Genomic DNA, 25,718 nt, shown 5'->3' with positions numbered 1-25,718 from the left:
AGCACCTTTGCTGCTGAAAGTTCCTGCTTGGAGCAAAACCCCCCAAGAACAGTGAGCTCAAACCAAAATCAAACCTCTAGACTATACTAATCAACGAGCCATGCCATCAGTCATTGTGAACCATCTCTGTCTCCACAGCCATCTGTTCACAGTTACTTAAAGAGCAACCGACGGTCATAACCCCCTAAACCAACAAGCCACTCTGTGAATTCTGGATGTGTCCGTGAGGTTGGAACTCCCATTCCTTCCCTCGGGCAGGATTGTGTGGCAATCTCGTTTCTGTGTTGGATGGACAGCAGCAGCAGCAGGTGTCAGGCCTCCCTACGACCCCCATTAATAAAAAGAGCTGCTATTTAATGAAGGCCTTGGCCCGTGCTTATTCACTCCAACTAGGGGGTTAGCCCAAGCAATTACTCCTTTGTCTAGTAGTTGTTTAGTAACTATGGTTTGGTATCTCAAAAGTGGCTTTCATTTCCATCACATTTATGGTTTCTATATTCTCGAATCCGAGCATTCATATTTGTGGGGTTTTAACATTTCATCCTCTCCAACAAAAACCCTCGGTCCTTTGCTGGGGTGGGGGGGTACCCAATAATCAGAGCGGGCCCCAAAATCAGCCCCCCAGTCCCCTCCCCACTTCTAAAAACATAGAAGACCTTGACCCCCAGCCCTCCCATATTCTCCCCCATTCCAAATTCCCCCCATGCCCCCAAGATGCCCTGAAGTTCCCCAGCCACTGTAACCCCTGCAAAGCTCCTCCAGAAGCTGCCCTGGACGTCCTGAGACCCCTTCCCACCTCCAAATACATAGAGCCAGTTATCCACCAGTTCAGCTGCATGACTGAGGGGCTGCGGGGGCCATTTTGGATGTGCAGCTCCTCCCAGCCTCCCCTGAAGGGACTGAAGCCCTACAGGTTCTTGGTCAGGACACCCTCACCAGCTCCCACCTGAAGGCCACCAGGGTGTCCCCTCAGGCCATGGCTGTGTGTGAGTACCAGTGGCATGGGTGGGGGGAGGGGAGGGAAGGGGAGAATAACCTTTTGGCTTCAGCAAGACATCACCTCATCTCTCACAGTCCTATGAAGTATTTGTTCTTCTACACAAAGTTCAGGAGTTTAGCATGAACCTGGCTGAGGAGCAGTCCATGTCAATTAGTAAAGTTTACAGAAAATATAAATTGATTTAGCTAGTTGTAAATTATTATGGATCCTGTGTTTTTTAGAGGGTACATGTTGTATTTCACTGTTTTCATTTACATTTTGCACTGAAATGGTTTCTCCTGTGGTTCCCCCATGGTCTATTATATGGTTTAACCCTCCCCCTCCCCTTTCTCCCTGGAGGGACCTGATTTGCTGGAGTTCCTCCACCCCTTGCCAAGGAATGAGAAATCCCTGCCATGGCTTTGCTCTCTCTCTTTTTCTCCCTGGACTTGTTTGGGAAATAAAGTGCTGGACATTACCTGAGAAAAGGAGCCTCCTTGGTCTTTTGCTTTGTCCATGCCAAACTCTCTCCATCTCTGACCCGGAGCTAGCCGAGGCAGGTTAGAGTGGGGGAGAATCATGGCAGTTGGCGTCAACGTGAAGGGCCTCCCACAAGGCTGAGACCCCACACAGCAGCTGGATTATAAACCTGTTGGACTGCTCAGCTACCCTAGCAGCAGGGAGCTGCTTGTTAGCCATGATTAGCCAGATTAGCCCTGCAGATTGCTTTTAAACATCATGCATGTGCAGCTTTCTGTGCAGCAAAGGACAATATTTTCCGAACTTATGGAAATTTTGAGTGATGGAGATATTACAGTTTCTAAGAAACAATTAAAACACTTTGTCTTCTGGTTATCTGTTGAATTACTGGACTTTAACATGCAAAATGTTGGTTCCATCCCATTTTGGGACAAAAGTGGAGAATTATTAACATTAAAAGTGGAAAGCAGAGATGAGGCAGCACCCTTTCTCCCATTATTTTTGAAAATTTGCACGCAATTAAGACAGAGCTCAAGCACAACTGCAACAAAGTCCCCCAGTTTCCTCTCCCCCTTCTCCAAACCCCTCTGCCCCAGAACTAGAGGAAGCATGTGGGTCACCCCAAGAAGCACAGGGTACCCAGCACTACCTCAGTCTCCCTGACCCCACGTGCTTCCCCCTGGTACCCTGGCTCAGATAATTTTGTACAAATTGTCAGAGAATCTTCCCTATATCCCTCTATCCCAGCTGTTTTCTCTGAAGAACAGTGTTCTGGTAGCTTTAAATGTGACTTCCCCCCTCCTCAGGGCAATGGCTGCATGGCCAAATCTGAGGGGGTTGGAGGCTGCAGAATGGGGTTCTACAATGGTGGCGGCCACATGTTTAGGCCCCCTGATTACCTTTCTTCATTCCAGAACCCCTTTTACCTTTTTGTTGCTGCCTCCAATCCTTTCCTGCCCTTGGCCTCCTCACCCTCTCCCTTTTCCATGTGTCTGCCCTGCATGATGTCACCCTGCAACCCTGTCCCCAATGTATTGCAATCCTGATTCCCACAGTTGCCCCTCCCACCCAAGCGGCTCTGCCCCCTCCCCTGCTCCAGTTTCCCATGCCTGCCCTCAGGGCTGCCACAGGAACAGGGGTGGGGGAGAAGGAGCCCACCTTCCTAGCTGCTGCAGGAGTGGGGGGAGAGGTGCGCCCCTCTGGGTTTCAGCGCTGATGCAGATGGGGGTGGGGATGTCCACCCCCACAGCTCCTGCGGGGGAGGCTGTGCCCCAACCCCTGGTTTCCATGAGAGTGGAGGTAGGGGTGGCTTGCCTTTCAGTCCCGGTGGGACTGAGTGGGGGAAGGAGGGATCTCCCCTCTGGATTCCTGAATGGGGGGTGAGCCGCTCCCCGGCCCCATGGGCGGGGGGGGGGGGGGGCAGAAGTGAGCAGCCTCCCAGACATTGTGGGAGGGAGGGGGGCTGACCCATTCTAGGATCCCAGGGCGGGAGAGTGGCCAGTCCCTCCCAGGACCCCGGTGGCGGGGGAGGGGGTTGTGGGCTAGCCTCCCAGCTCCCAGGGGGGTGGAAGCACGAGAAGTTCCCCTGGAGGTCAGAACCAGGAAAGGGAAGACATACTCTCAGCTGTTTCTCTCATTTATATTGTTAGGAGGAATGGTAAGTGAAATTATCAGCCTTTGTCCTACCAAGATAAAAGAGAGCTTTGCAAAATCCAAAGGGAGTTTGGCAGAAGCAGTGAAATTATTAAAGGAATGATGAGAACCACCTTTAATTCGAATGAGTTACTACCAGCTGACCTCCAGGATCTTTTCCAGTGTCAGTTAACCCCCTCAGAATATGATCTGTGGGAAAGCATGTGAAAAAGATCTCTGAAAGTACTCCTACATGAACTTCAGCAAAGCTCTAATGATGCAAAGAACAGTGATGGGAATGACATTACTTATGAACATTTATGTGGGGAAGGAGACTAGAACTGCCCTGAGAAACAAACTCGGGTGTTGTCCAAATCTGTTTTGGATAAGATCTGTGATGTTGCAGAAAAGGCTTTTAACCAGTTACCAACAGTTGAAGTCAAGGGTAGTTTCATTAACATTAAACAGTTTGCCTCAGAGAATTTCTTGCAGTTCGTAGATTGTCTTTGGATGCAAGTGGAAAGGCAGGTGCAAGATCCAGTAATACAGGCAGAATTGATTAAGGAGATGGCTCAGAGGAATGCCAATGATGCCTGCCACAGGGTCACACAGGGGTTGCCTCTTGAGCCTCCGCCTAGTCTAGCACAGATGATAGAAGCCTGTGTCAGGAAAGCAGAACTGTTTGGTGCACATGAGAGGAATCTGGAACTGGCACACCCAAAGACTGCTGCTGCTGTAACACCAGGGGCAAGGAGGCAACCAATGTCAACAGAGCAGCTGCAATATGTCATCTGCTTCCAGTGCAAAAAGCCAGGGCACTTTGCCAGAGACTGTCATCAAAGCCAGAAATAGAAAAAGACCAACAAACAAAAAACCTGAGGCCGGAGTGTGTACCCACCACTGAAATAAATGTTTGCCGTGATGCAAATGCATCATGTAAATGCAGCAGGCTCCACACTGGCAAAAGCCTCTCTCTTAATAAAAAAGGGGGAGGAACGGAAACAGGGTGTGGGGATGCAGGAAAGTAAAAATGATGAATGTTTTCTTAACAAAGTTTGGCAGCCTCGTGGCTGTTTCAGGCTAGTGACTACCAAAGACTTTCATTTCAGGTCTACTGATTGGACAGTCATTGGAGTGGACCAGCCAATCAGTTCACAGGATGTGGCATTAAATCACACAGAATTGGACAGTATTTTATTATTGGGGACATAGCACACACACCCCTGAAGACTGAGGTGGCTTCTATGACCATCCAGGGAGACATAACTCACCTCATTCTCCTGGCATGCTGCCCTCAGCCACCCTTCTATTTGGCCAAGGAGCAAATCCTCACCCAGGCCATTCCCATTCCAACGGAGGTCCCAGTAGATGGAAAAGCATCTGCTGTCTACTGGGCAGAAGTGGTTGGCGAGAACAAACCCTCTATTGCATTCAACCTAACCCATGTATCAGAGCATCTCCCTGTGGAAGGGTTGCTTGACATGGGGGCAGATGTGACAGTCATACCTGAGAGGCTGTGGCCATCACACTGGGAGTTGCAACCCATGGCTGGCAAAATCCAAGGTGTAGGAGGGGTCAAATTGGCAAAGATCACAAAAAGCATCATGCAAATTGAGGGCCAGCATCCGTCCATTTGTTACTGACTACAAGTGCCCCCTGTGGGGAAGAGACACCATGTCCCAGTGGAAAGTCAAATTAGTTACCTCTAAGACCCCTCAGGATTTTTAGAGTCCACTGTAGAGTTCTCTACCCTAAAATTAACACGGCTGGTTGACACCCCAAAGTGGGTAGCACAGTGTAAGTAGTAAGGAGAAGCTTAAGGCACTCGCAGAGCTTGTGGAGGAGCAATTAGACAAAAGACACATAGAAGAGACAAAAAACCCTTGGAACTCCCCAGTCTTTGTAATAAAGAAGCCAGGGAAGGATAAGTGGCGACTGCTCCATGACCTCTGGGAAATAAACAAAGTGGTTGAGGACATGGGGTCACTCCAACCTGGGATGCCTTCCCCAACAATGCTCCCCTGAAATTGGCAATTGGCTGTCCTGGACATCAAGGACTGTTTCTTTCAAATTTCCCTACACCCAGAAGATGCCCCATGGTTTGACTTCTTGGTTCCTGCTATCAATTGAGAAACCCCAACAAAGCACTACTACTGGAAAGTACTCCCACCAGGAATGAAGTGTAGTCCTTTCATCTGCCAGTGGTATGTGGCCTCATTGCTGTCCTCTGTGTGTGCCCAAAAAAGGGAGGACGTTATCTTACACTACATGGATGATGTGCTTGTATGTGCCTCCTACGACTCTATACTCCAACACACACTTGACCTTGTGGTTAAAGTTTTAACCTCTACTGGATTTCAACTGCAGGGCGACAAAGTCCAAAGGATGCCACCTTGGAAATACCTGGGCTTGGAGATCACTGCGTGGACCATTGTTCTGCAGAAATTGGAAGTCCATAGTGATCCCAAAACCCTAGCAGATCTCCATTCCTTTTGTGAGTCTTTGAACTGGTTCAGGCCCTGGCTAGGCCTCACCAATGAGGACATAGACCTGCTCTTCAATTTATTGAAGGGGGAGAGAGAGCTGGTTTCTCCCAGGGAACTGACCCCAGAGGCAAAGGCCGCAATCAAAAAAGCATAAAAGGCTTTGGCTGAGAGGCAGGCTCTTCGTTATCAGCCCAAGCTGACACAAACATTCTAACACTTCTGATAACACATATACAGATTCTTATGATTCAGATAATGACCAGGACCTGTGGGCAAATGTCAAACTATTAGCCACACGAAATGGAGATTGGCAAATAGTTAAAAAAATTTCTGCCTTTCATGTAACATATATAACAGGCAGGAGAGGTTGTGCCACAAATAAAGCTCAATGGGAAGCATTTTATGCAAAACAATTAACAGAATTATCCAAGATAGCAAAGGAAAATGGAAGAAACACACAAATTTAAAAAAAAAAATTTAGAGGCAATTTTTTCTGCATGTGTTTTAGTACCACATGATGTAAAAAATCTGGCACAATGTCTTTTAACTCCTGCTGAATACATGTTATTTGAACAGCACTGGAAAAAGCAATTAACATTATCTGACAATTATGCTAAAGATGCAAATTTCACAGTAGAACAATTAGCTGGAGAAGGCAATTTATCAAAGCTTTCAGAACAAGCTGATACTTTGCCCAAAGACACATTACAAGACATAGCAAATGCAGCAAAGACATCCTTGCTTGTCACACCAGATGAGTCCACACCCACCCTGCATTTTTCCAAAGTTAAACAAAAAATAGATGAGAGCTTTATCAAATTTGTAGACTGAAAGATGCTTTGGAAAAACAAATTGAGAGCACAGAGGCACGAAAAGAAATGTTACGCAAACTTGCTATGAGCATTGCAAATGAACAATGTAAAACTATCCTAAGGTCCTTGCCTCTTGACACAGAACCCACCATTGAACAGATGGTGGTAACCTGCACACGTCACATGTCCACTGAAAACACAGTAGCCCAAGCAGTTGCTAAAGGTGTTTTGCAGCAGTGACCTCCAAAGAAAATGCCCGATGCTTCTACTGTGGGTAACTTGGACATTTTGTAAAAAATTGCCCTGAAATGTCACAAATCAAATATCCTCACACCAATCATCATAAATCCCAGAAACAGTAAAAGAACCCACAGCATTCAAAAAACTGCCAGTGCAGCATGGGAATGGCATTGTGCCACAACAACAAATCAAAGGCCATCTTCCACACTGTCCTTCCTATGAAAATCAGTCAAATTCTGGAACATATCATGAGGATCCAACATACAGAGAGCTTCAGATGGGAACCATGCGCAAGCTGGTGAACGCATTGTCTTGGAACTTCACAGATGGCAATTTCTACCGTGTTCCCACAGGCAAACGTGGACCACCAGGTGGTCCTTGGGATATTTTAATATTTGGTGACACTTTACACAACCCAAAACAAATTTCTGTTTTGCCAGAGATTCAAACCGTACAATCTGGACAAGAAATCTCTGTCCAACTTTGCTGCACAGACACACCTTTTTTCCTTTCACAGGGCACACCAATTGCACAAGCCTTCCTGCTCCCGAAGAATTACAACTAACAGATCCCCCTCAACCCTACTGTACTGTGGGTGCAAATCATGGGCTCAAAGAAACCCATCATTGAATGCAACATCATCTGCAAAGGTGAGAGAATCCTCAGACCAGGAATGATCAACACCGGAGCTGATGTCACCATCATCGCTCGCTCAGAATGGCCATCCCACTGGGAACTGCAACTGGTAGCTGGCATGATTTGAGGAATTGGTGGCGTCACCGTGTCCATGCAAAGCAGAAAAAACATCGGCATTGGAGGGCCTGAAGGCAAGTTGGCAACTGTCCGCCCGTTTGTGGTCAGAGCCCCCATCACCTTGTGGGGTAGGGACGTCCTATCCCAATGGGGAGTTTGTCTCCGAATTCAAAGCCGGCATTTTTGATTGGGGCCACTAAAGAGCGCGCTCTCCCACCAACCCCTCAGCTCACCTGGAAAAGTGAAGATCCTATCTGGGGTCGAGCAGTGGTCCCTTTCAAAAGTCAAACTGCACGCATTGCATGCCCTGGTGGAAGAGCAACTCGCCAAAGGCCACATCACTGAAAACACAAGCCCCTGGAACACTCCAGTTTTCATCCTGCAAAAACCTGGAACAAACAGATGGAGGCTTCTCCAAGACCTTCACAAAATCAACGACGTCATTGAAGATATGGGAGCTCTTCAGCCTGGTCTGCCTTCCCCATCAATGCTGCCTTGAAACTGGACACTTGCCGTCATTGATATCAAAGATTTCTTCTTCAGTATCCCACTGCACCCCCAAGATGCCCCACTATTTGCCTTCTCCATCCCCTCTCTGAACAGAGAGGCTTCCCTGAAGAGATTACCACTGGCTTTTCCTTCCCCAAGGATTCAAAAACTCTCCCACCATATGCCAATGGTATGTGGCTCACATTCACTCCCCTGTTCAGAGCTCATTTCCAGATGCACTCATCTACCACTACATGGACAACATTCTAGTTTGTGCTTCAGAAAAGTCTTACTTGGGCAAAGCAGTGAAAGCAACCATTGAAACCATTGAAAAAGCAGGATTTGAAATCCGTGAGGACAAAGTACAGTACACCAGCCCGTGGAATTATCTTGGACTTCAAATCCGTGAAAGAACCATTGTACCCCAGCAGCTTTCCATCCAAGACAACCCAAAACCCCTAAGAGACCTACACAATTTGTGTGGATCCATCAACTGGATACGCCCCCTTCTGGGAATCACAACAAAAGACTTCACCCCCCTGTTCAACCTTCTCCATGTCAAAGAAGACCTCGACTCCCCATGCACCATCACACCAGAAGCCCAAGGTGCCATCGTCAAAGTCCAAGAAGCCCTCTCCTCACGCCAAGCTCATCAATTTGAAAATGATCTGCCCTTCCAGTTTGTCATTCTGGGAAAAGCCCCTCATTTTCATGGACTGATTTTCCAATGGGACCCTCAACTCACAGACCCTTTGCTGATTCTTGAATGGGTCTTCTCAAGCAATCAACCCACAAAGACAATTATCCCATTTCAAGAAATTATGGCACACTTCATAAAAAAGGCCAGAGCTTGCCTCCGCTCCCTTGCAGGGTGTGAGTTCACATGCATCTACCTGCCACTGACCACTGGATATTTGGAGCATTTGCTTCAGACCAACGAAAGTCTCCAATTTGCTCTAGATCGCTATACTGGCCAAATCTCTATTCATTTACCCAAGCACAAGCGTTTCAATAGAGATGCAGTTTTTCATTTAATTCCAAAATTAATCCAAAGCAGGACTCCCCTCAAAGCTCTAACTGTTTTTACTGACGGCTCAGGCTCTTCTCACAAGTCAGTCATGACTTGGAAAGACCCCAAAACCGGGAATCAGATATTCAAATAGTGGAGGGATCTCCACAAATTGCAAAGCTAGCAGCTGTTGTTAGAACCTTCGAGAAATTCAAAGACAAACCCCTTAATCTGGCCACAGATTCAACATATGCAGCCAGTATAGCTATGAGGGCAGAACACGCTTTTTAAAAAGATGTTTCCAACCCAAAGTTACACCAATTAATTTCTACATTGACACATTCAGTTTCTCATAGAAAACAGCCCTACCATATTGTCCATGTAAGATTGCACACAGATCTCCCCGGTTTCAACACAGAAGGAAACAGAAGATCAGATGCCCTGGCCATGTCTTTGGAAACTGCAAATGTACCAGGCATCTTTGCTCAGGCAAAGCTGTCACATGCATTTTTTTCATCAAAATGTGCTTGCTCTCATGAGAATGTTTAAACTTTCAAAAGACCAAGCAAAGGCCATCGTGGCAACATGCCCAAGCTGTCAAACTTACCAAATACCCTCCATGGGTGCAGGAGTCAATCCCAGAGGCCTGAACAGCTGTCAGCTGTGGCAGACTGATGTGACTCATTTCCCATCTTTTGGGAAGTCCAAATATGTGCACGTGTCAGTTTTCCGGAGCAGTTTTTGCATCAGCCCATGCAGGACAGAAAGCCACTCATGCTATCAAGCATTTTATCCTTGCTTTTGCCACTCTAGGAGTTTCAAAAAAGGTCAAACCTGACAATGGACCCGCTTATAAATCTCGAGACTTGAAAAAGTTTCTCAGTGAATGGGGAATTGAACACACCACTGGCATTGCTTCAAACCCCACAGGACAACCCATTGTAGAGAGAACTCATCAAACTTCCAAGAGTCTTCAAACAGCAACAAAGAGCTACATAAATCTTATCTCCAGCTGAAAGACTCTGCAAGGCTCTCATAGTCATCAGTTTCCTAAACTGTGCAGCATCAGAACCTGATCCCTTAATTCTTCATCACTTCTCAAACTCCACTCAAGCCAAGCTCACTGAGAAACCAGCAGTGCTGGTAAAAGACCCAGAAACACACCAAATTTCTGGGCCCTTTCAATTGATTACCTGGGGAAGGGGATATGCTTGTGTATCTCTGCCATCTGGTCTGAGATGGTACCCCAGAAAAAACATAAAACCATATCTGGGCTCTGCAAAACCTACCCCCTTCAAGCACCAGCAAAAATCATCTTGAGTCCAACTCAAAACCTCCTCAAAACCAAACCAGCTCTGCATGGAGACACAGGCGTGGCAGAGCACCCACATACCAAAGAAAAGGTGGTCCTGTCACACGACAGCAGACGAAACAGAAAACCAAGCAGCATTTAGCTGCCTTAGTTAAGTTTTAGGCTAAACTTAGTTTGCTTATAAAGTAGTTTTTAGTTCAAATGCTATAAACCCCTGCTGAACCCCCCCCCCCCAAAAAAAACCAAAACAAACCAAAGTACCCTTTTTGTCCACCTCTTTTACCCTTGGTAAAATCCTTAAACCTATATCCAATTCCCTAGTTTTAGCGTTATAAAGGTAACAAGATAACAAATTTTGCTTGTATTCCCTATCGGAATCCTCATTCTTGTCCAAAGATGAAAATTATCTCCCTCGGTGCTGTCCTCACGGCAACCTGGATGTCCTTCACCATACCACTTGCCTTCAGCTGGATAAGCCCACAACCCCATCATGTCTGGGTGACTTTAGCAAAGACATTAAAACAAGATAATTTGTGCTTATCCCTGGGCAGCCTTGACAACCCTCTTTCTACATGTTTGGTGGGAATTCCATTTGCAGCAGATGACTGGCCCGTTTACAACTCAGAACTCCTCTGCACCACAGATAAGAGACCCAACCCAGTGGACACTTGGGATGATTGGACAAAAATTTTGCCAAACGGTCTCAAGGCACCCCAAGAATTAGATTTGCTGGGCTCCTCCAAGGCAACATTCTGTGTCAAATTTTACTTTAATTGCCCAAGACAAAATCTGCATGAATTTGATCTGTACAAAAACACATACAGGAAAGACATATCACCCATGAATAAAGCATACAATTATCCAAATTGGTGTAACTACACCGCTCCCATAATTTCTGAGTCCTCTCTCCACCCCAAGTCACTGCCTAGGGGAATGTTTCTCATCTGTGGTGATCAAATTTGGGCTGGGATCCCTTCTGGTTTCCAGGGGGGACCTTGTAGCCTTGTCAAGATTTCTACCCTCACCCCCAACATTACCTTGTTACATAATGGAAAAAACAAAGCAAATCAAAACGCAAAAAAAGATCTTGCGCAGAATTTTATGAGAATTGTGACCCCAAATTGTACATTTGGAGCAGACCCAAAAGAATTGCTGCCTCCCTGTTTTTACCATGGGTAGCAGCAGCAAAAGCCCTTGGTGAAATTAATCATTTGGGGTGCTGGCTTAGTAAACAGGCCAACGCTATATCTGCTGCTCTGAGCGATCTTTTGATGGATGAAGAAACCATAAGACATGTGTCCCTGGAAAATCAAGCTGCAATTGATTTCCTGCTGCTCTCCCACAGACACGGCTGTGAAGACTTTGAAGGAATGTGCTGCTTCAATCTCTCTTCCCATTCCACATCTGTCCATGAAAACATCCAGAAGCTGAAAAGCCTCGTGAAGGACTTGAAAACTGAAACGACCCCGAACAGGGCCAACAACCTCTTTGGTCAATGGGGACTGATGGGATGGGCTTCATCTTTGGTTAAGGGAATTTTGTGGATTTTCATTGTCATTGTGTCAGCCATTTTTTCATGTCTTGTTCAATGTTTCAAAAAAACTGTTAAGGACACTCTCTGTAAATACAGACAGAGGAATGGTGGATGATTCAATGGTGCTTGAAAAAGGCCCTTGGGATTTTGTGCCCTGAGACAATGGAACCTTTCATTGGAGATGCCCCAACTCCCTGCCAAAACCCCTGTTATCATTTAGGATTTCTATTGGTTTTTAACTTTACTACATGATTGGTCTTTTTCTTACCTAGAATCTTAAAGTAATTGGATAGTTTCTCATCTCAGAATTTTGCTGGTTAGAATTTCAATCCTTTTGAAACCTATAACGACCCCTTGCTATGCTATGTAACCGGATTTGCTAGTGGAAACTCTTCAGAGAAATAAACTGCCTTTAGAATCTCTACAGCAAGTCCCGGAGTCTCTGTCTCTTGCTAGCTTGTAGCTGGCACTCCGCCTCAAGAGCTCTTGGAGCTATCCAGTCTCCTGCAGCAGCCGGGAGCTGGGACCCCCTAGCCCTGGCAGCTACGAGTGATGACTTGGAGAAATCCCCAGACTCAGCATTGGGAATCTGATGTTGAGTTTGTGGAGAGGTCGCCCTTGGTAGCTGAACTGGCTGCATTTGTGAAAACTTTTGAGAAGTTCTCAGAGCCAATTAATTTGGTAACTGACTCAGCCTATGTGGTAGGGGTAGTGTCCAGAGCGGAGCAGGCAGTTCTCAAAGACATTGAGAACAAGCATCTCTTCAGATTTCTTTCAAAACTTAGTTAATTTACTTTGTTTCACATCACGAGCATCCGTTCTATGTGATGCATGTAAGGTCACACAGCCATTTGCCAGGCAAAATCGTAGACGGGAATCACAAAGCAGACTCCCTTACTGCTCCAGTTGAAAAGGCATGCCTGCCAGACATCTTCCAACAGGCAAAGCTGAGCCACCAGCTATATCATCAGAATGTACCGGGTCTGATCCATCAGTTCCAGCTAACACAGAGTCAGGCTTGAGCCCTTGTGGCCACCTGTCCCAGTTGCCGGCCATGCCATTGCTGGGTATGGGGGTTAATTCCTGGGGCCTTGGCAGCTGTCAAGTGTGGCAGACAGACATCACACACATTCCCAATTTTGGTCACCTCAAATATGTTCATGCAAACATTGACACATACTCAAGTGCGGTTTATGCCTCTGCCCATGCAGGAGAAAATGCTGTGCATGCCAAGGTGCAAGCCTTTTCAGTGCTGGGGATCCCTAGGGAAATCAAAATCGATAATGGCCCAGTGTATGTGTCCAAGGAATTCCTAGAGTTTTTCCAGCAGTGAGGAGTGGAACATAAAACTGGCATCTCCCACTCCTCCACAGGGCAAGGTGTGATCAACCGTGTCCACCAGATGCTCAAGCAGGTCCTGGCTAGACAGAGCAGTTCAACTGTGTGGATGTCTTCACAGCAGAAGCTCTGCAAAGCCATGTTTAATATCAATTTTCTGAATTAATTTGAAAATATGAGTCTACCTGTGATACGTCACTTTAACAGTTGTAATCAGTTCAAATTGTCCCAGCGTCCACCAGTCTTGATTAGGGACCTAAAAACTTGGGAAACCAAAGGCCCCTATGAGCTCGTTACATGGGGGCATAGCTATGCATGTGTACCCACCCCCTCAGGCCCTCAGTGGATTCCTCAGAAGTGGGTGAAACCTTCTGTCCCCGAAAATCCAGCTCCAGCAGAAGAGGATGAGAAGCAAGTAGCTGTTGCTTCAAAAAGAAGATAATGCCGGAAAGAGGAAAGAAAACCTTCCTAAGAAGTGGCTACATTCTGGCAGACACAAAAACTTTTAACATGCTTTAAAAAATGTTTGTTTTTCCTTTTAAAGAAAGCCTACCTCCCACTCAACCTCACCATTACTGCTCTCCGTATTGTCATCCTGTTCGCGTTGAGCAGCCTGACAGCTGCTTGGATTGTCCTGCATCCATGCCAAAACGTCTGGGTGACCCTGGCACAGACACTCCAACAGGAAAATATACGCCTGTCCACTGCAGCATCAAGAGACTCTATGTCCACCTGCCTGGTAAGGATCCCACTGCAGGCTGGAGAATATCCAGCCAGCTTTGACACACCTATGCCTAACCCAGGTCCCAAGTCACACTGCATCCAACCACTCCAAAATTGTCGTTGGAGAGCTGTAATGATTAAGAACCCTGTAGAAGAGTGGCTGCCAAGTTTGCCCAAAGCAGCTCAGAACCCCCAAGAATTACAGCTATTGGGTTCCTGCCCTCCACCATACTGCATTCACTTTACCTTCAGCCCACCATCTAGCACCAAAGCCTTTCACAACATACTGCAATACTGGGAGAAGTTCACCCCCAGAAGCTGGTGTAACATTCTGAGCCATGTTGCAGCAGACAGTCCATACCATTCTAGTCCCCAAAGCCTCCCTAAAGGTCTGTTCTTAATTTGTGGGGATCAGGCATGGGCAGGGATCCCTTCTCGGCTATTAGGAGGGCCATGTACCTTCGGGTGGTTGTCACTGTTGACACCCAAACAAACCTTAACTGGTAAATGGACTCATAAAAACAAATCGGCCAACAAAATTCAAAAAAGGAGTGCTGACAATTTGGACCCAAACTGTGATTCCGAAGCTTTTCATTGGGCCAAGTCAAGAAGGATTGCTGTGTCCCTATTCCTTCCATGGGTTGCAGCAGCCAGCGCTCTGGGTGAATTGGGCCACCTAGAGTGCTGGGTAGTCAAACAGGCAAACTTAACATCCACTGCCATCAGCTCTCTTCTAGAAGAAGAAGAAATTATCAGGCAGGCCACACTCCAAAATTGTGCAGCCATAGACTTCCTCCTGCTACTGCATGGACATGAATGCCAGGAATTTGAAGGACTTTGTGGCATGAACCTAACCTGAAAAGCTCCCAGCATCCACACAGTCCTCAGTGTAATGAAAAGCTTGATGGGACAAGTGAAGCAAGAATCTGAGGATTGGTTCAGTGGACTATTCAAAGGCTGGGGACTCTCAGGATGGTGGACTTCAGTAGTTAAAACAATTCTGTTGATTTTTGCTGTTCTTTTCATTATAGTGATGGTGTTCGTAATCCTACGTTGCTTAATTTTCAAAGCCATTAACTGTCTAATTCCTTCTACCTCAGAAGTCAACCACATAGAGTTGGCAAACCAAAAGCAGTCTAACTTGCCCGCAAGCTGAAAGTGGTGAGCAAATCCATATTCTGAATCAGAATTAACCTGACGCCTTTCTTTTAACATCGTTAAACAAAAAATGGGGAGATTATGTATTTCACTGTTTTGGTTTATATTTTGCACTGAAATGGTTTCTCCTGTTGCTCCCCCATGGTCTATTATATGGTTTAACCCTCACCCTCTCCTTTTCCACCTGGCTGGACCTCAGTGATCTGGGGTTCCTCTGCTCCTTGCCAAAGTTTGAAAAATCCCCGCCATGCCTTTGTTCTCTCTCTTTTTCTCCCTGGAAGTGGTTCAGAAATAGTGTTGGATGTCACCCAGGAAAAGGAGCCTCCTTGGTCTTTTGCTTTGTCCAAGCCAAACTCTCTCCATCTCTGACCCAGAGCTAGCCAAGGCAGGTTAGAGTGGGGGAGAATCACAGCAGGTACACACTAAGTGGGGAAGGATAGGCAGGTTGGAATGTCCCAAGTACCTTCCAAATACCTCAGCTAATGGGGAAAGGGAATGAGGAGAAAATGCAGCTGGTAAATGACGAGAAAAGAAGGCTACTGACTCCAACTAATTAAGAGAATTCTGTGAATGTCCTAGAGAGGGAAAAAGCCAGGTAAATGAAAGCCTGTGGGACACTGCATTGTGGTGAATGGATTCCTTCTTTGCCATCTTTGCATCTCCAAGGGCTCTGGCAGCATTTCCTAAGTGGCAGAATATGAACTCTGGAGCACACACATCTCATTATCTCAGTGTTGCATCTCATTTTTTTTCCCTTTAAGCCTTTAGTTAAAGTTTTTCTGAAGAAAAAGGCTTTTGGGATAGCTCTTTCCCTCTGGGGACTGTTGTATTGTTGGATTAGGTGGGTGTGTTAACACTGCCCAAGCTGCAGTGTAAAGAGGTGGCTACATCCATCAGCTCCACCTTGGGTCCTGTAACTTGAAGTCTCTGGGATCTGGATCAGTCGGGCATCTGATGCCTTTGCTGGGCAGAACCATCTTAAGGCCCTGATTGCTGTTCTAGGCCAGATTACCCTCAGAGGCACTCAAGAAACAAAAATGTCTCTGTTGGATCGTCCATCATAAAGTACCCCCCACTGCTTGGAGGGAGTCAAGCAGGGTCCCTGGCACTCTCCACAGTCTCAGGCATTACTGACTGTACAAAGAATGCAAGAAACAAGACTAAGGTTAGGGGGGCTCCTACAGCTGATCAAGTCCTGTCAGTCTTAGTGCTACAGGATTCTTCTTCCAAGAAGAAGATGAAGGAAAGCACATCACTCTTGCTTGCCTGGAAGTTTCTACATCTTCCATCAGGTTGTGCTCCAAGCCTCTGTAGCCACTTCTGCCTTCGCCCTTTGTTTCTCCAGCTGGAAGTGGGATGGTATATCTTAGGGAACATCCCAGAGATTCGCTGGCTGTAGGGGGCTGCTCGTCCTACCTGGACATACAAAATAGGGGAAGGAAACGTCTCTTCCACGCTGACCAACCCCCCCCCCCCCCTCACCTTGGAGCATGGTTAGTCAGAATAGTTTCTCTCTCCTAATGTCTTCATTGCAAGACATTGTTAGGTTTGTATTCACATTTCCATCTGAAAAAGAAGGCAGGGCCTGTAGACAGGAACTCCTCATTATTTTAGGAACAAAAGGAGTGTGGGCACATGCTGGGCTGTGACTGTAGGGGGAGCAAACAGCCAAATTGTTTAGACAAAGCTCATCATACAGAGCAGTTTTTCCCCGAGGTGGTGCAAGTCCTAAGAGTTTATAAAATGTGATACCATGTAGTAATGAGTTGCATGAGTCAGCCTTCTAGGCTGATTCTGTTTCTGGAGGAAAAGAATCTGTGCCTCAGAATGCTTGAAGAAAAGACCCTGGTGCTAAACAATCAGGTGTCTCATTTTCATTTTGCTGTTCAGCAGGCTGAGCAGCTCTCTTCAAACTGCACAGGAGAACTGCAGGAGCTCAACACCCAGGTGTCTTGGTTTAGTTTAGGTTTGCTAATTCTAATATACTCAATTTCTGTGGTGGGATAGGTTTAGGAGCAAAAACAAGGCAGGCCTAAAACTTAAAAGGGTATAAAGAAGAAATTTATCAACAACACAGAGGAAATAAGAAATTCAGAATAAGATTTTCAGATTACTCCCTCCCCACCTCCCACTTTTCTTAGTAACACATGGAGACACTTCAGTCAGTCTTTCATTTGAATAACTATTTCAGTTCACTTTAGAGAGAGGAGTTTCTTCCTGTTTTGGCTACAGGGATTTTTTCCAAGAGAAAAATAAAGTTCTCTTATGTCTTCACATTCACAATTTGCATCCGCCCAGAAAAAAAATCTGCAAATCATGAAACTCCTCCCATCTTCACAGCCTTCCCGGAGCTGTGTTTGTGGGCCATGTCAAACTCATGGGGTATTACTTTTAAGGGCAAACTGTTTAAAAGGAAAAGTTCTCTTCATCTCCTTTTTCCTGTTCATACCTCATCCTCCAGAAAGGAAATCCCTCTTTCACTCAGAGCAAAAGATATTTTTAAACACTTCAACCTCCCCACATTTTCTCCACTATTTATAGAAATCTTCAGTGCAGTACAATCCACTCCATAGCTTACAAAAAAGATTTTTCAGTCAACTTCCATGACGTCTCCTTAATCTCTTCCTATCTGGAAACTTAGCTTTTACTTCACTAGCTTTAGTATGCTTTCTGCTTTATTCTTCTCATTCAAAGGAAGACAAGAGATCTGCAAGTCTTATCGAGCATTGGAAGGGTTAAAATTCTGCACAGAAGGTGTGGGAACTGGGCCAGGCCATGCTGGAGTTGTGCTAAGATCTCAGGCCACGCTGAGGACGGCTTTGCCTCCTACAGCTGCTCCAAGCCAGTGGCAAGGGCTTCTCCATCTCTCTCTCCCACCCGGCCAACAGGGCCCCTGGCTGAAAATGGGGGGGAGGGCGGAGGCAGCCCCGGTGGCTCCTGAGACCACCCCTGCCTGGCCAGGCTGCATAGAGATGGGCCAGGCGGGTCCAGGCTGGGCCAAGCCAGCTGGCCTTACCTTCTCACAAGCCAGAAGTCAAAACAGAACTTCTTTCTTTTAACCAATGTGATTCATGGAGGCAAAATAACTTTTCTAAATGTTTTCCCAGGCTGTCAATTATTAAATCAACTTCCGATTGGTCCCAGCAACTCACAGAGGAAGTTTTAATAGAGAAAAATCCCAGAGTATATCCTTCTTCTAGGTGACTTCCATGCAAAACCAGCACACCAGGTACGCTATGCACTGGCATCCTCTTCTCCATGGACACACAACATCATCTTTGGCTTGGAGGCCCCAACCTCTTTCCCCTCCCAGTGGCATCCACTGCTGCCGTGTTCTGCCCATGCCTGCTGCTGCACCCTGGCCAAGGCTGGATCTGGTCTGTGCTGCTGATGTTTTCCCCCATTCTCTCCCAGGTCCCAGCAGGAAATCTGTGAGGAGAAGCAGCAGCAGACTCCTTTGGAGCTTCTCTGTCCCTGTGTTAGCAGAATTGTCTCAGATGGAGCTTGTGCCTGTGCTGGGCACTGGGCAATGTGGGGACACAGCCGTGGCTGTGGCAGGCTGGGCAGGGCACTTCCAGCACAGCCAGTTCAGGCAGTGTTCAGAGCTGCAGCTTCAAGGGTGTCCATTGCCTTCCTTTCCCTGTTTTCTCCACATTTGTCTCCATTGCAATCCTTGGTTCTGTGCCTTCTGTTTCCTGCACGTTTTTTACCTGAAGTAATTTCTCCTTAGTTGCTCTCCCTGCTGCCCAGTCTGCTGCCCCAGGAGCAGCCCTGTCCCTGAGGCTCTGTGTATCCATCTTCCAGACCTGGGTCATTCTGGAGGCAGTGGAGAAGGCAGCTCTCCAGGAGACTCAAGAGAAGCAGCTGCTGGAAACTGAGGTGTCTGAGCTGCGTGTGAGGCTCCAAAGCTCTGAGGAAAGAGCAGAGGCCATGGCCACACAGTGTAGGGCTGTGGAGCTGGAGCTGAGGAATATGCAGGCTCAGAGAGACCAACTAAATGCTCAAAATCAGGAGCTACAGAAACTGTTGGAGGAAAGGGAGCAAGGTACAGCTTCTCTCCCATCCATTCACTGCCCTATCCTGTCTCACCAGTGGGGATTTCTGACCCCATGCCCAGGAAACGGGGACTGCCCAGACAGGGCAGATGGGAAAACACAACCAGCAGGAGATTTATCCATTGTAGTGCCAGTGAAAACTTTTTCTCAAGAAAGATGCCATTGTTGGCAGTGCCATCTGCCTGTGCTATGGTTGATCCCGTGCACAGCTTTGCCTTTCAGGTGCCATGTCTGTGCTAAGGAGCTGTAGCTGGATGCCTCAGCTTGATTCCCTCAGACTCCAGGCCCTGCCAGAACATCCAGGCTATTGATCCCTCTGGAGCAGGGCTGCACAGGCATCCCCACTCCTTTGCCTCTCTTGAATTGCTCACTCTGCACAAGCCCAAGAGCAAACACATTTTCCTATTCCTCTGAACCTTGCCCCTTTCATTCCTGCTTTTGTCTCTTCCTGGAAGTTTCCTTCATTTCTGTCAGCTTTAGAGCCCATCTGGGTTTAGGTCCTGGCAAACACAGGCAGGCAGAGAAGACAGTGCTGTTGTCTCTGCAGGATGCACATCAGTTTGTCTTTGCTTTTCTTTTCCTCTTCTCTTTCCTGTTCCCCTTCCCTGCTGCAGATTGGTGGAAGGAACAGCTCAAGCACACTTCTTGAGAAATTGCCCTGCAGAAAGAGGCCACTGAAAGGCAGGAAGAGGCTGAGATTCTTCGTCAGGAGGTGGCATCTCTGCAGAGGAAATTGGAGAATCTGGAGAAGGAAAGGACGGATGTGCTGGTGAGATTGGCAGATGCCACAAAGGGCCATTTCCTAGATCTGTTTGGACCTGGTGTTAATAGTTATAAGGAACACCTTTTTCCAGCTTAACTTTTCTAATTGCATTCTTCTGAATAAGGAAGAAAAGATGTTGTAGTCATGTCAAAGCCACTTAGTGCTGAGGCTGCTGGTTTTCCTCCATGCTGGAGTTCTGTGCCCTAGAAGCTTTAGTTCTCAATGTCCACACTGTCTCTACTGGCATTGCATGGTTTGGGCAATTCCTCGTGTGCTAAGCCATGTTCAGATCAATAAATATCTGGATCTGGAAGGAGGGGTGAGAAGAGCAAGTTTGCTGTTCATAGAAAGGTGTTTGGACTTGGCCATCTGAGAGCAGCCAGTGGGGAGAGAGTAAAGCCAAGTGCTGATGCAGAGAAGGACGTGTACCTGCAAGGGGAGAAGTGGTCCTGAGGGGCAGCAGAGAATGACAGCCTGATCTGGCCATTGCTGCTCCAAGAGAGGGCAGTGGGGCTCTCGGGATGGTGCCATGGAAAACTCTACACAGGAGAGCTGGAAAACCACTGCTGTTGCCCCAACCCAGGGAATGGAATGCTGGAGATGTTTGCTCTTCCCTTCCTCCCTGCTGGAGAGTACATCCTCGTGGCACTGCCTAAATCCTGCTTAGCGTGGACTGAAATGGTGGCTGCAGTTCTGGCAGCTCCTCCCCAAAGGAACACTGGAGTGGAGCTGCAAGAGGTCGGGGAAGGGCAGGAAGGGAGCTGGGACTGGCTGAGTGAGCTGGGAAAGATGCAGCATCAAGGGGGACCCAGCAAAGGTCTGCAGCATCCTGAGAGGCAGAGAGAGAGGAGCAGCCTGTGCCTGCCACTGGGACAGGAGTCCAGATCTGGTATAAGAAGCAAACCGGGAGAGGGAATGAGTGACCCTTTTTCTCCCTGTTTTGCAGCATGAACGGGAATTGTGCCAGCAGCAGATGAGAGTTCTGGAGAAGAAGAATGAAATGCATGCAGCTGAGATGAGAAATCATGGGGAAAACAGTTGTGATATATATATATATATATATATATATATATATACACACCATATTGTAATTCGTGTTTTGTATAAATTAAGTCTGCAAAATAAAAATAAATGAGCCACAAGTGATGGCCTCAGAACTAAGTAAATTAACATATCTACAGGCCAAACTATTACCGATAAGCACCTATCTCCTGGGGAAGCCTGGAAACTCACAGGGGAGCAGCATTTCCCGAAAATCCCATCACCTCCCCCAAGACTGCCTTCCCCGACTCCGGTTTCCGTAAAGATGAAATCAACCACCTAAAAGCAATACACAACAAACACAAAATCTCGTCAAGAAGCAGGAAGAACTCTGTCTTGTGTGGACACCAGAGCTGAATTTGAAAGAAACAAAGAACTGTCCCACTCCAAGCTATGAAAAACAGTATAAAAAGGAGGACAACCAAGATGGCAGTGTGAACACCAAGGGAACCCAGTGCGATAAAGGCTGGGTGGCATTGTGTGTTCACCCAACTCCGAACCCGGGCTCGGTATTGTTTTTTTTTCCACTTGTGGCTTTCCAAGACCGTATTTTCAGTCACAAAAATAAAATTTGCCAATTTAACCTTTTAATTCAGTTTAATTCGTTTGTTACCTATAACACAGTCAACAATTGGAAGTGGAGAGGGAAGGCATGCAGGAAGAGTTAGAGCATGGGACTGCTGCTTTGAAGAAATGGATAGACAGTGCTCAAGTCCTGAGGGCTGGACTGAACAAGAGTGAAATGTCCTAAGGGACCCTGAAGAAATATTTGGACATCCTGAAGGGAAAGGCTTGTATCCAGGTACGCACTGGCATTGCTCTTCAGTCCACTGCAACATCCCTGAATTATTCCAATTACGTTTCCCATAAAGAATTGGAACCCTCTATCCATGTCAGTCCAAGCCTGCTTGGGCAAAGCAGCCTGGGCTGCAGCAGGCAGCCTTGTCTGTGTGCCTGGCTCTATTCAGAGCGCATTGACTGCCAGATTGTTTCCTGGCACGCCTGGAATGACTGATACAGCTCTGGAGCTTGCTGTTCAAATCATCTCCTGGCCAAAATATGGGCATGGGGAGCTGCTTCTCCTGTGCCCTGGCAAGGGGAGGCAACACATGGGGATTTGGATTAGGTGTGAGAAGGAATGGAGCAGGTGAGCAGAGTGATGAACTAAACTGAGCAGAGTTTTGTACCGAGAAGTCTGAACAGCAGCTGCACTGCTGGTACTTCGAGGATGCTTCCTGTGATGGGGATTTCTGAGGTACAGCTCATGTGATGTTTGAACTAAGAGAATCATCTCCTCTCTGTATCCCCAGCCAGCATTTAAAGCACAAGTGGAGCAGCTGTTCTGTGTGTCAGATGCCAGCCTGGAATCTGAGCAACTGGTTGCATCATCAGAAAAGAAGACAGAGTGGCCTGAATGGAGCACTGAGCCCAGGAGAACTGGCAAGCAGGTAAAATGGTCTTTCGCTGTTTCTGCAAAGCTTCAGGCTCCTCTGGAATACAAGTCCATGGTGTCTGGAAAGAGGAGTTGGAGGAGTTTGAATCCCTCAACAGTGCTTGAAAACTCATTCTGCCCCTGGGCTTTGTTGCCCACATTGTTCCCTGTTCCCATGTGGAATGCTCTGAAGTTTGGGAGAGGGAGAGTTTGCTCCCTGCCCCTGGGCTGGCTGTACAGGGGTTTGTTCTTCAATTCAGCTCCAGGCCAAAAGCTGGGCATGGGGAGCTGCTTCTCCTGTGCCCTGGCAAGGGTAGGCAACACGTGGGGCTTTGAATTCTGTGTGGGAAGGAATGGAGCAGGTGAGCAGAGTGATGAGCTAAACTGAGCAGGGTATTGTAGCAAGGGCTGAACAGCAGCTGCAGTGCTGGTGCTTTGAGGATGCTTCCCAATACCAAGATTTCTGAAGGACAGCTTGTGTGGTGTTTGAACTAAGGGAATCATCTCCTCTGTGAATACCCAGCAGGCTGCTGGAGCAGAAGGGGAGCAGCTGTCAGAGCACTCCAGGAAGACCATGCAATGTGTGCGGTGCATGGCTGCAACATCAGCAGAAGACAAGGCAGAGAAGCGTGAATCAACCACTGAACCCAGGAGGACTTCTGAGGTAAAATGGGCTTTCAGTGCCTGTGCAGAGTCTCAGTTCCTCTGGAACAGGGCACGTTAGCCCAGGCAGCACTTTGGAGTCCTCTGCTTGTTTCCTTGCCTCTCCCTGTCCCTGCTGAGGGCACAGCCTTTTGTTTGTTCTCTGTGTTGTGGCAGCCCATAGCTTTCACAAAGGCACCTTCACTCCACTGCCTCCCTCCCTGGCCTCATGTCCCTGGACACACACTGGCCTCTCTTGCACAGCTGCCGAGAGCTTTTTGCCCCCAGTGTTGTCTGGTGCAATTCAGGGTGTCTGAACAGAGATCTCCTTGCCTTGATATCCAGAGGTCCTTTTGCTTCCTGTTTGCTGACAGGTTTCTGTGACCCTCTCTCCCATTCAATGTGCAGGTGGAACCTGAAGGGAGAAGAATCAGAACTTTTAGGAGAGTGTTCTCCCCAGACTACTTTATGCTGTCTGTCCGTGAGTCTGCTCAGCAAAATATGTCAACTTCTGGAAGAAAAGAGTCCTCCAGTAGCTCAGGGGAGCAGCAGCCCTCCTGCCGACTCACAGCCTATGGAGAAAGGGGTCAGTGGCCCAAATGTGTGCTTTGGAAATCAGAGTTGGGTTCCTAAATGCTGTCAGAACTCTCTCTAATAGAGCTCTGGTGGCTGAGGGATGTGCATGGGAAGGGTTTAAACTGGACTTGTTGATCATCTGAGCTCTGTTCAGGGGCAGTGTGGGAGCCTGTTCCTTTCCCCTCCCCAAGGGCAGAGTGTTGGTGAGGGTGGAGTTGGAGGCTGTGTCTGCCCTGACAGCCGGTACCATGGGGATGCAGATGCTACTGCCAGCGTGGGCTTGTCTGAGCTGGGCCTTGTGCCTCTTCCAGGTGTCCCTGCTGCAGTCACAGTTGGCCTGGGCCTGCCAGGACAACCTGGAGATCTGGGCAGGGAGTAGGCTGGAGACACTCCCACTGAGGCACAAAGTGTAGAAAGGACCTCCTGACTTCCTAAACTTCTCAGAGAGGAGCCAGGGAGCAGCTGGATGCAGTCTTAGACTTAGTCAATAGTTGATGTTTATAGGATAATATATGTATATTTGAGCCTTGTCCTGGTTTGAAAGGACAGGTGTCTGCCAGTAAGGGCAGAAGTTTCCCTTTGGAATAGAGACTTTGGTTCCACTCCCCTCCCCCAAGTATTATGATTGTTTGAATCAAGGACTCTGAGGCAGAGATAAGGGGGGTGGGAATAACAGCTCTTTTACTAATATATCTAACTATATAAACAGAAAACAATAACAGTTAAAATTGCTAACAGAACGAAATAGGTAACTCGGTGTCAGTCCCTTTAGATGGAAGCCCGCTGTCTCTGTGCTTAGTCCAGCGCCCGGATATGCCAAAAAGGCAAGCAGAAAACGGAGGCAGGAAGGAGGGGGGAGGGGCAGCAGCGGCCACGCCGGTCCCAGGCGGGAACGGGCAGGAGCGGCGGCTCCTCGCTCACCGTGTGTGTCTGGGTGATCAGCTGTGTCCGCAGAGGCAGGAGGCTGGAACGGGGCAGATGCAGGGCAGGTGATCGCAGAGGGTCTGGCTCTGCTGTGCTCGGCCGCGTGGCTGAACGATCCCAGGCGTCCTCCTCCGAGCTCGCCGGAAACGTGAGTGCCCTCCCGGAAGCCTCAGAGGCCCCTCCGGGGCTGTCCCCACCCACCCCCTTTTGTCTGGACCCATCAGGGACCCTGGGTGTAGCCCGGCCAGCTCCATTGGCATGATAATGGGAAAAATTCTTTCAATTGACACAGTAACAGAAAAACACTCAACCCCCAACAAGCCTTTGTACAACTGTGTTCCTTTGGATGAAAGATATATTCATAGGCAAATACTTTATTATGATCAGAATTAAACTCAAACATCTTTTTCATAATAATTACTAATCAGTACAGAGAACTATAACTTGAGAGATAGTACATTGTATTTGAAGCAACACTGAAGCCATTCTAACTAAGCCAGCAAAATCAATGCTTGATGAAAGATTGATGCTACTCACCCAAACCAATGACCATGGGCAAACACTTCTCTCAGCTTCAAGGAGTGACCTTGAGGGGCATCCTCACTCCAGGGAGGAATCTGCAGAAGGGAGACATATGACATTAACCACTTTGGTGAGAGCAGGAGAAGCCTGCCACATGTGGAGCTTTTTCATTTGTCCTTAGGAAACTGCAACTTGTTTTTTCTTGGGTGAGGCTGGAGGCACCTCAGGAGGTCACCTTGCCCAGCCCCTGCTCCACCAGGGCCCCCCAGCTGCCAGGATGCCCACCTAGCTGCCCAGGATGTGTCTACACGGCCTTTGATCTCTCCAGCCATGGAGACTCCACCACCTCCCTGGCCACCTGCCCCAGTGCTCAGCCACGTCCCAGTGCAGAAGTGTCTCCTGAGCTCAGAGAGCCCTTCCTGTGTGTCACTTTGTGCCCCTGGGGCTGTCCCTGGCCCCGTCCCCTCTGCAGCCCCCAGCCAGGTATTTATCCCTGGGGATGAGATGCCCTGAGCCTGCTCTGCTCCAGGCTGGGCAGTCCCAGCTCTCTCAGGCTCTCTTCATGGCAGAGGTGCTCCAGTCCCTCCATCACCTTCCTGGCCCTGTGCTGGACTCTGTCCAGTCTGTCCCTGTCTCCTGTGCTGGGCAGCCCAGCTCTGGGCCCAGCACTCCAGGGCTGGCCTCACTGGTGTGGGGCAGAGGGGAAGGATCCCCTCACTCCATCAGCTGTGACAGAGCTCCCAGTGCAGCCCAGGATGCTGTTCTGCATTTCTGCAGGAGCACACTGCTGGCCCATGGGCATCCTGGTGTCCAGCAGG

The 25,718-nt window shown here is 47.9% G+C and overlaps 3 protein-coding genes and 1 long non-coding RNA gene across 5 annotated transcripts in view; 2 read left to right on the top strand and 2 right to left on the bottom strand.

Moving 5' to 3' along the window:
- The window catches only part of LOC306809620 (uncharacterized protein), a 195,531-nt gene that overhangs the window by 31,141 nt on the left and 138,672 nt on the right, over positions 1–25,718 (bottom strand). The window lies entirely within an intron of this gene.
- Positions 1–25,718, bottom strand: part of LOC306809881 (uncharacterized protein) — a gene marked incomplete at its 3' end in the record, with an annotated part of 93,942 nt that overhangs the window by 29,269 nt on the left and 38,955 nt on the right. The window lies entirely within an intron of this gene.
- On the top strand, positions 18,810–20,787 carry LOC306809899. The gene is made up of 3 exons (XR_013776323.1): positions 18,810–18,990; positions 19,615–19,769; positions 20,710–20,787. It is a non-coding gene; the product is annotated as an uncharacterized lncRNA (long non-coding RNA).
- Positions 22,205–23,850, top strand: LOC306809860 (uncharacterized protein). Its single transcript, XM_079321766.1, has 4 exons — positions 22,205–22,252; positions 22,760–22,900; positions 23,287–23,464; positions 23,766–23,850. Exons 2-4 carry the CDS (start codon positions 22,811–22,813, stop codon positions 23,831–23,833), a joined length of 336 nt encoding a protein of 111 aa, XP_079177892.1. The 5' UTR covers positions 22,205–22,252; positions 22,760–22,810; the 3' UTR covers positions 23,834–23,850.

This window comes from Erithacus rubecula (genome assembly GCF_903797595.1).
Source record: "Erithacus rubecula genome assembly, chromosome: 18".
Lineage (NCBI taxonomy): Eukaryota > Metazoa > Chordata > Aves > Passeriformes > Muscicapidae > Erithacus > Erithacus rubecula.
Note: the sequence above shows the minus strand (reverse complement) of the source record. Positions and strands in the feature narration are given on the sequence as shown.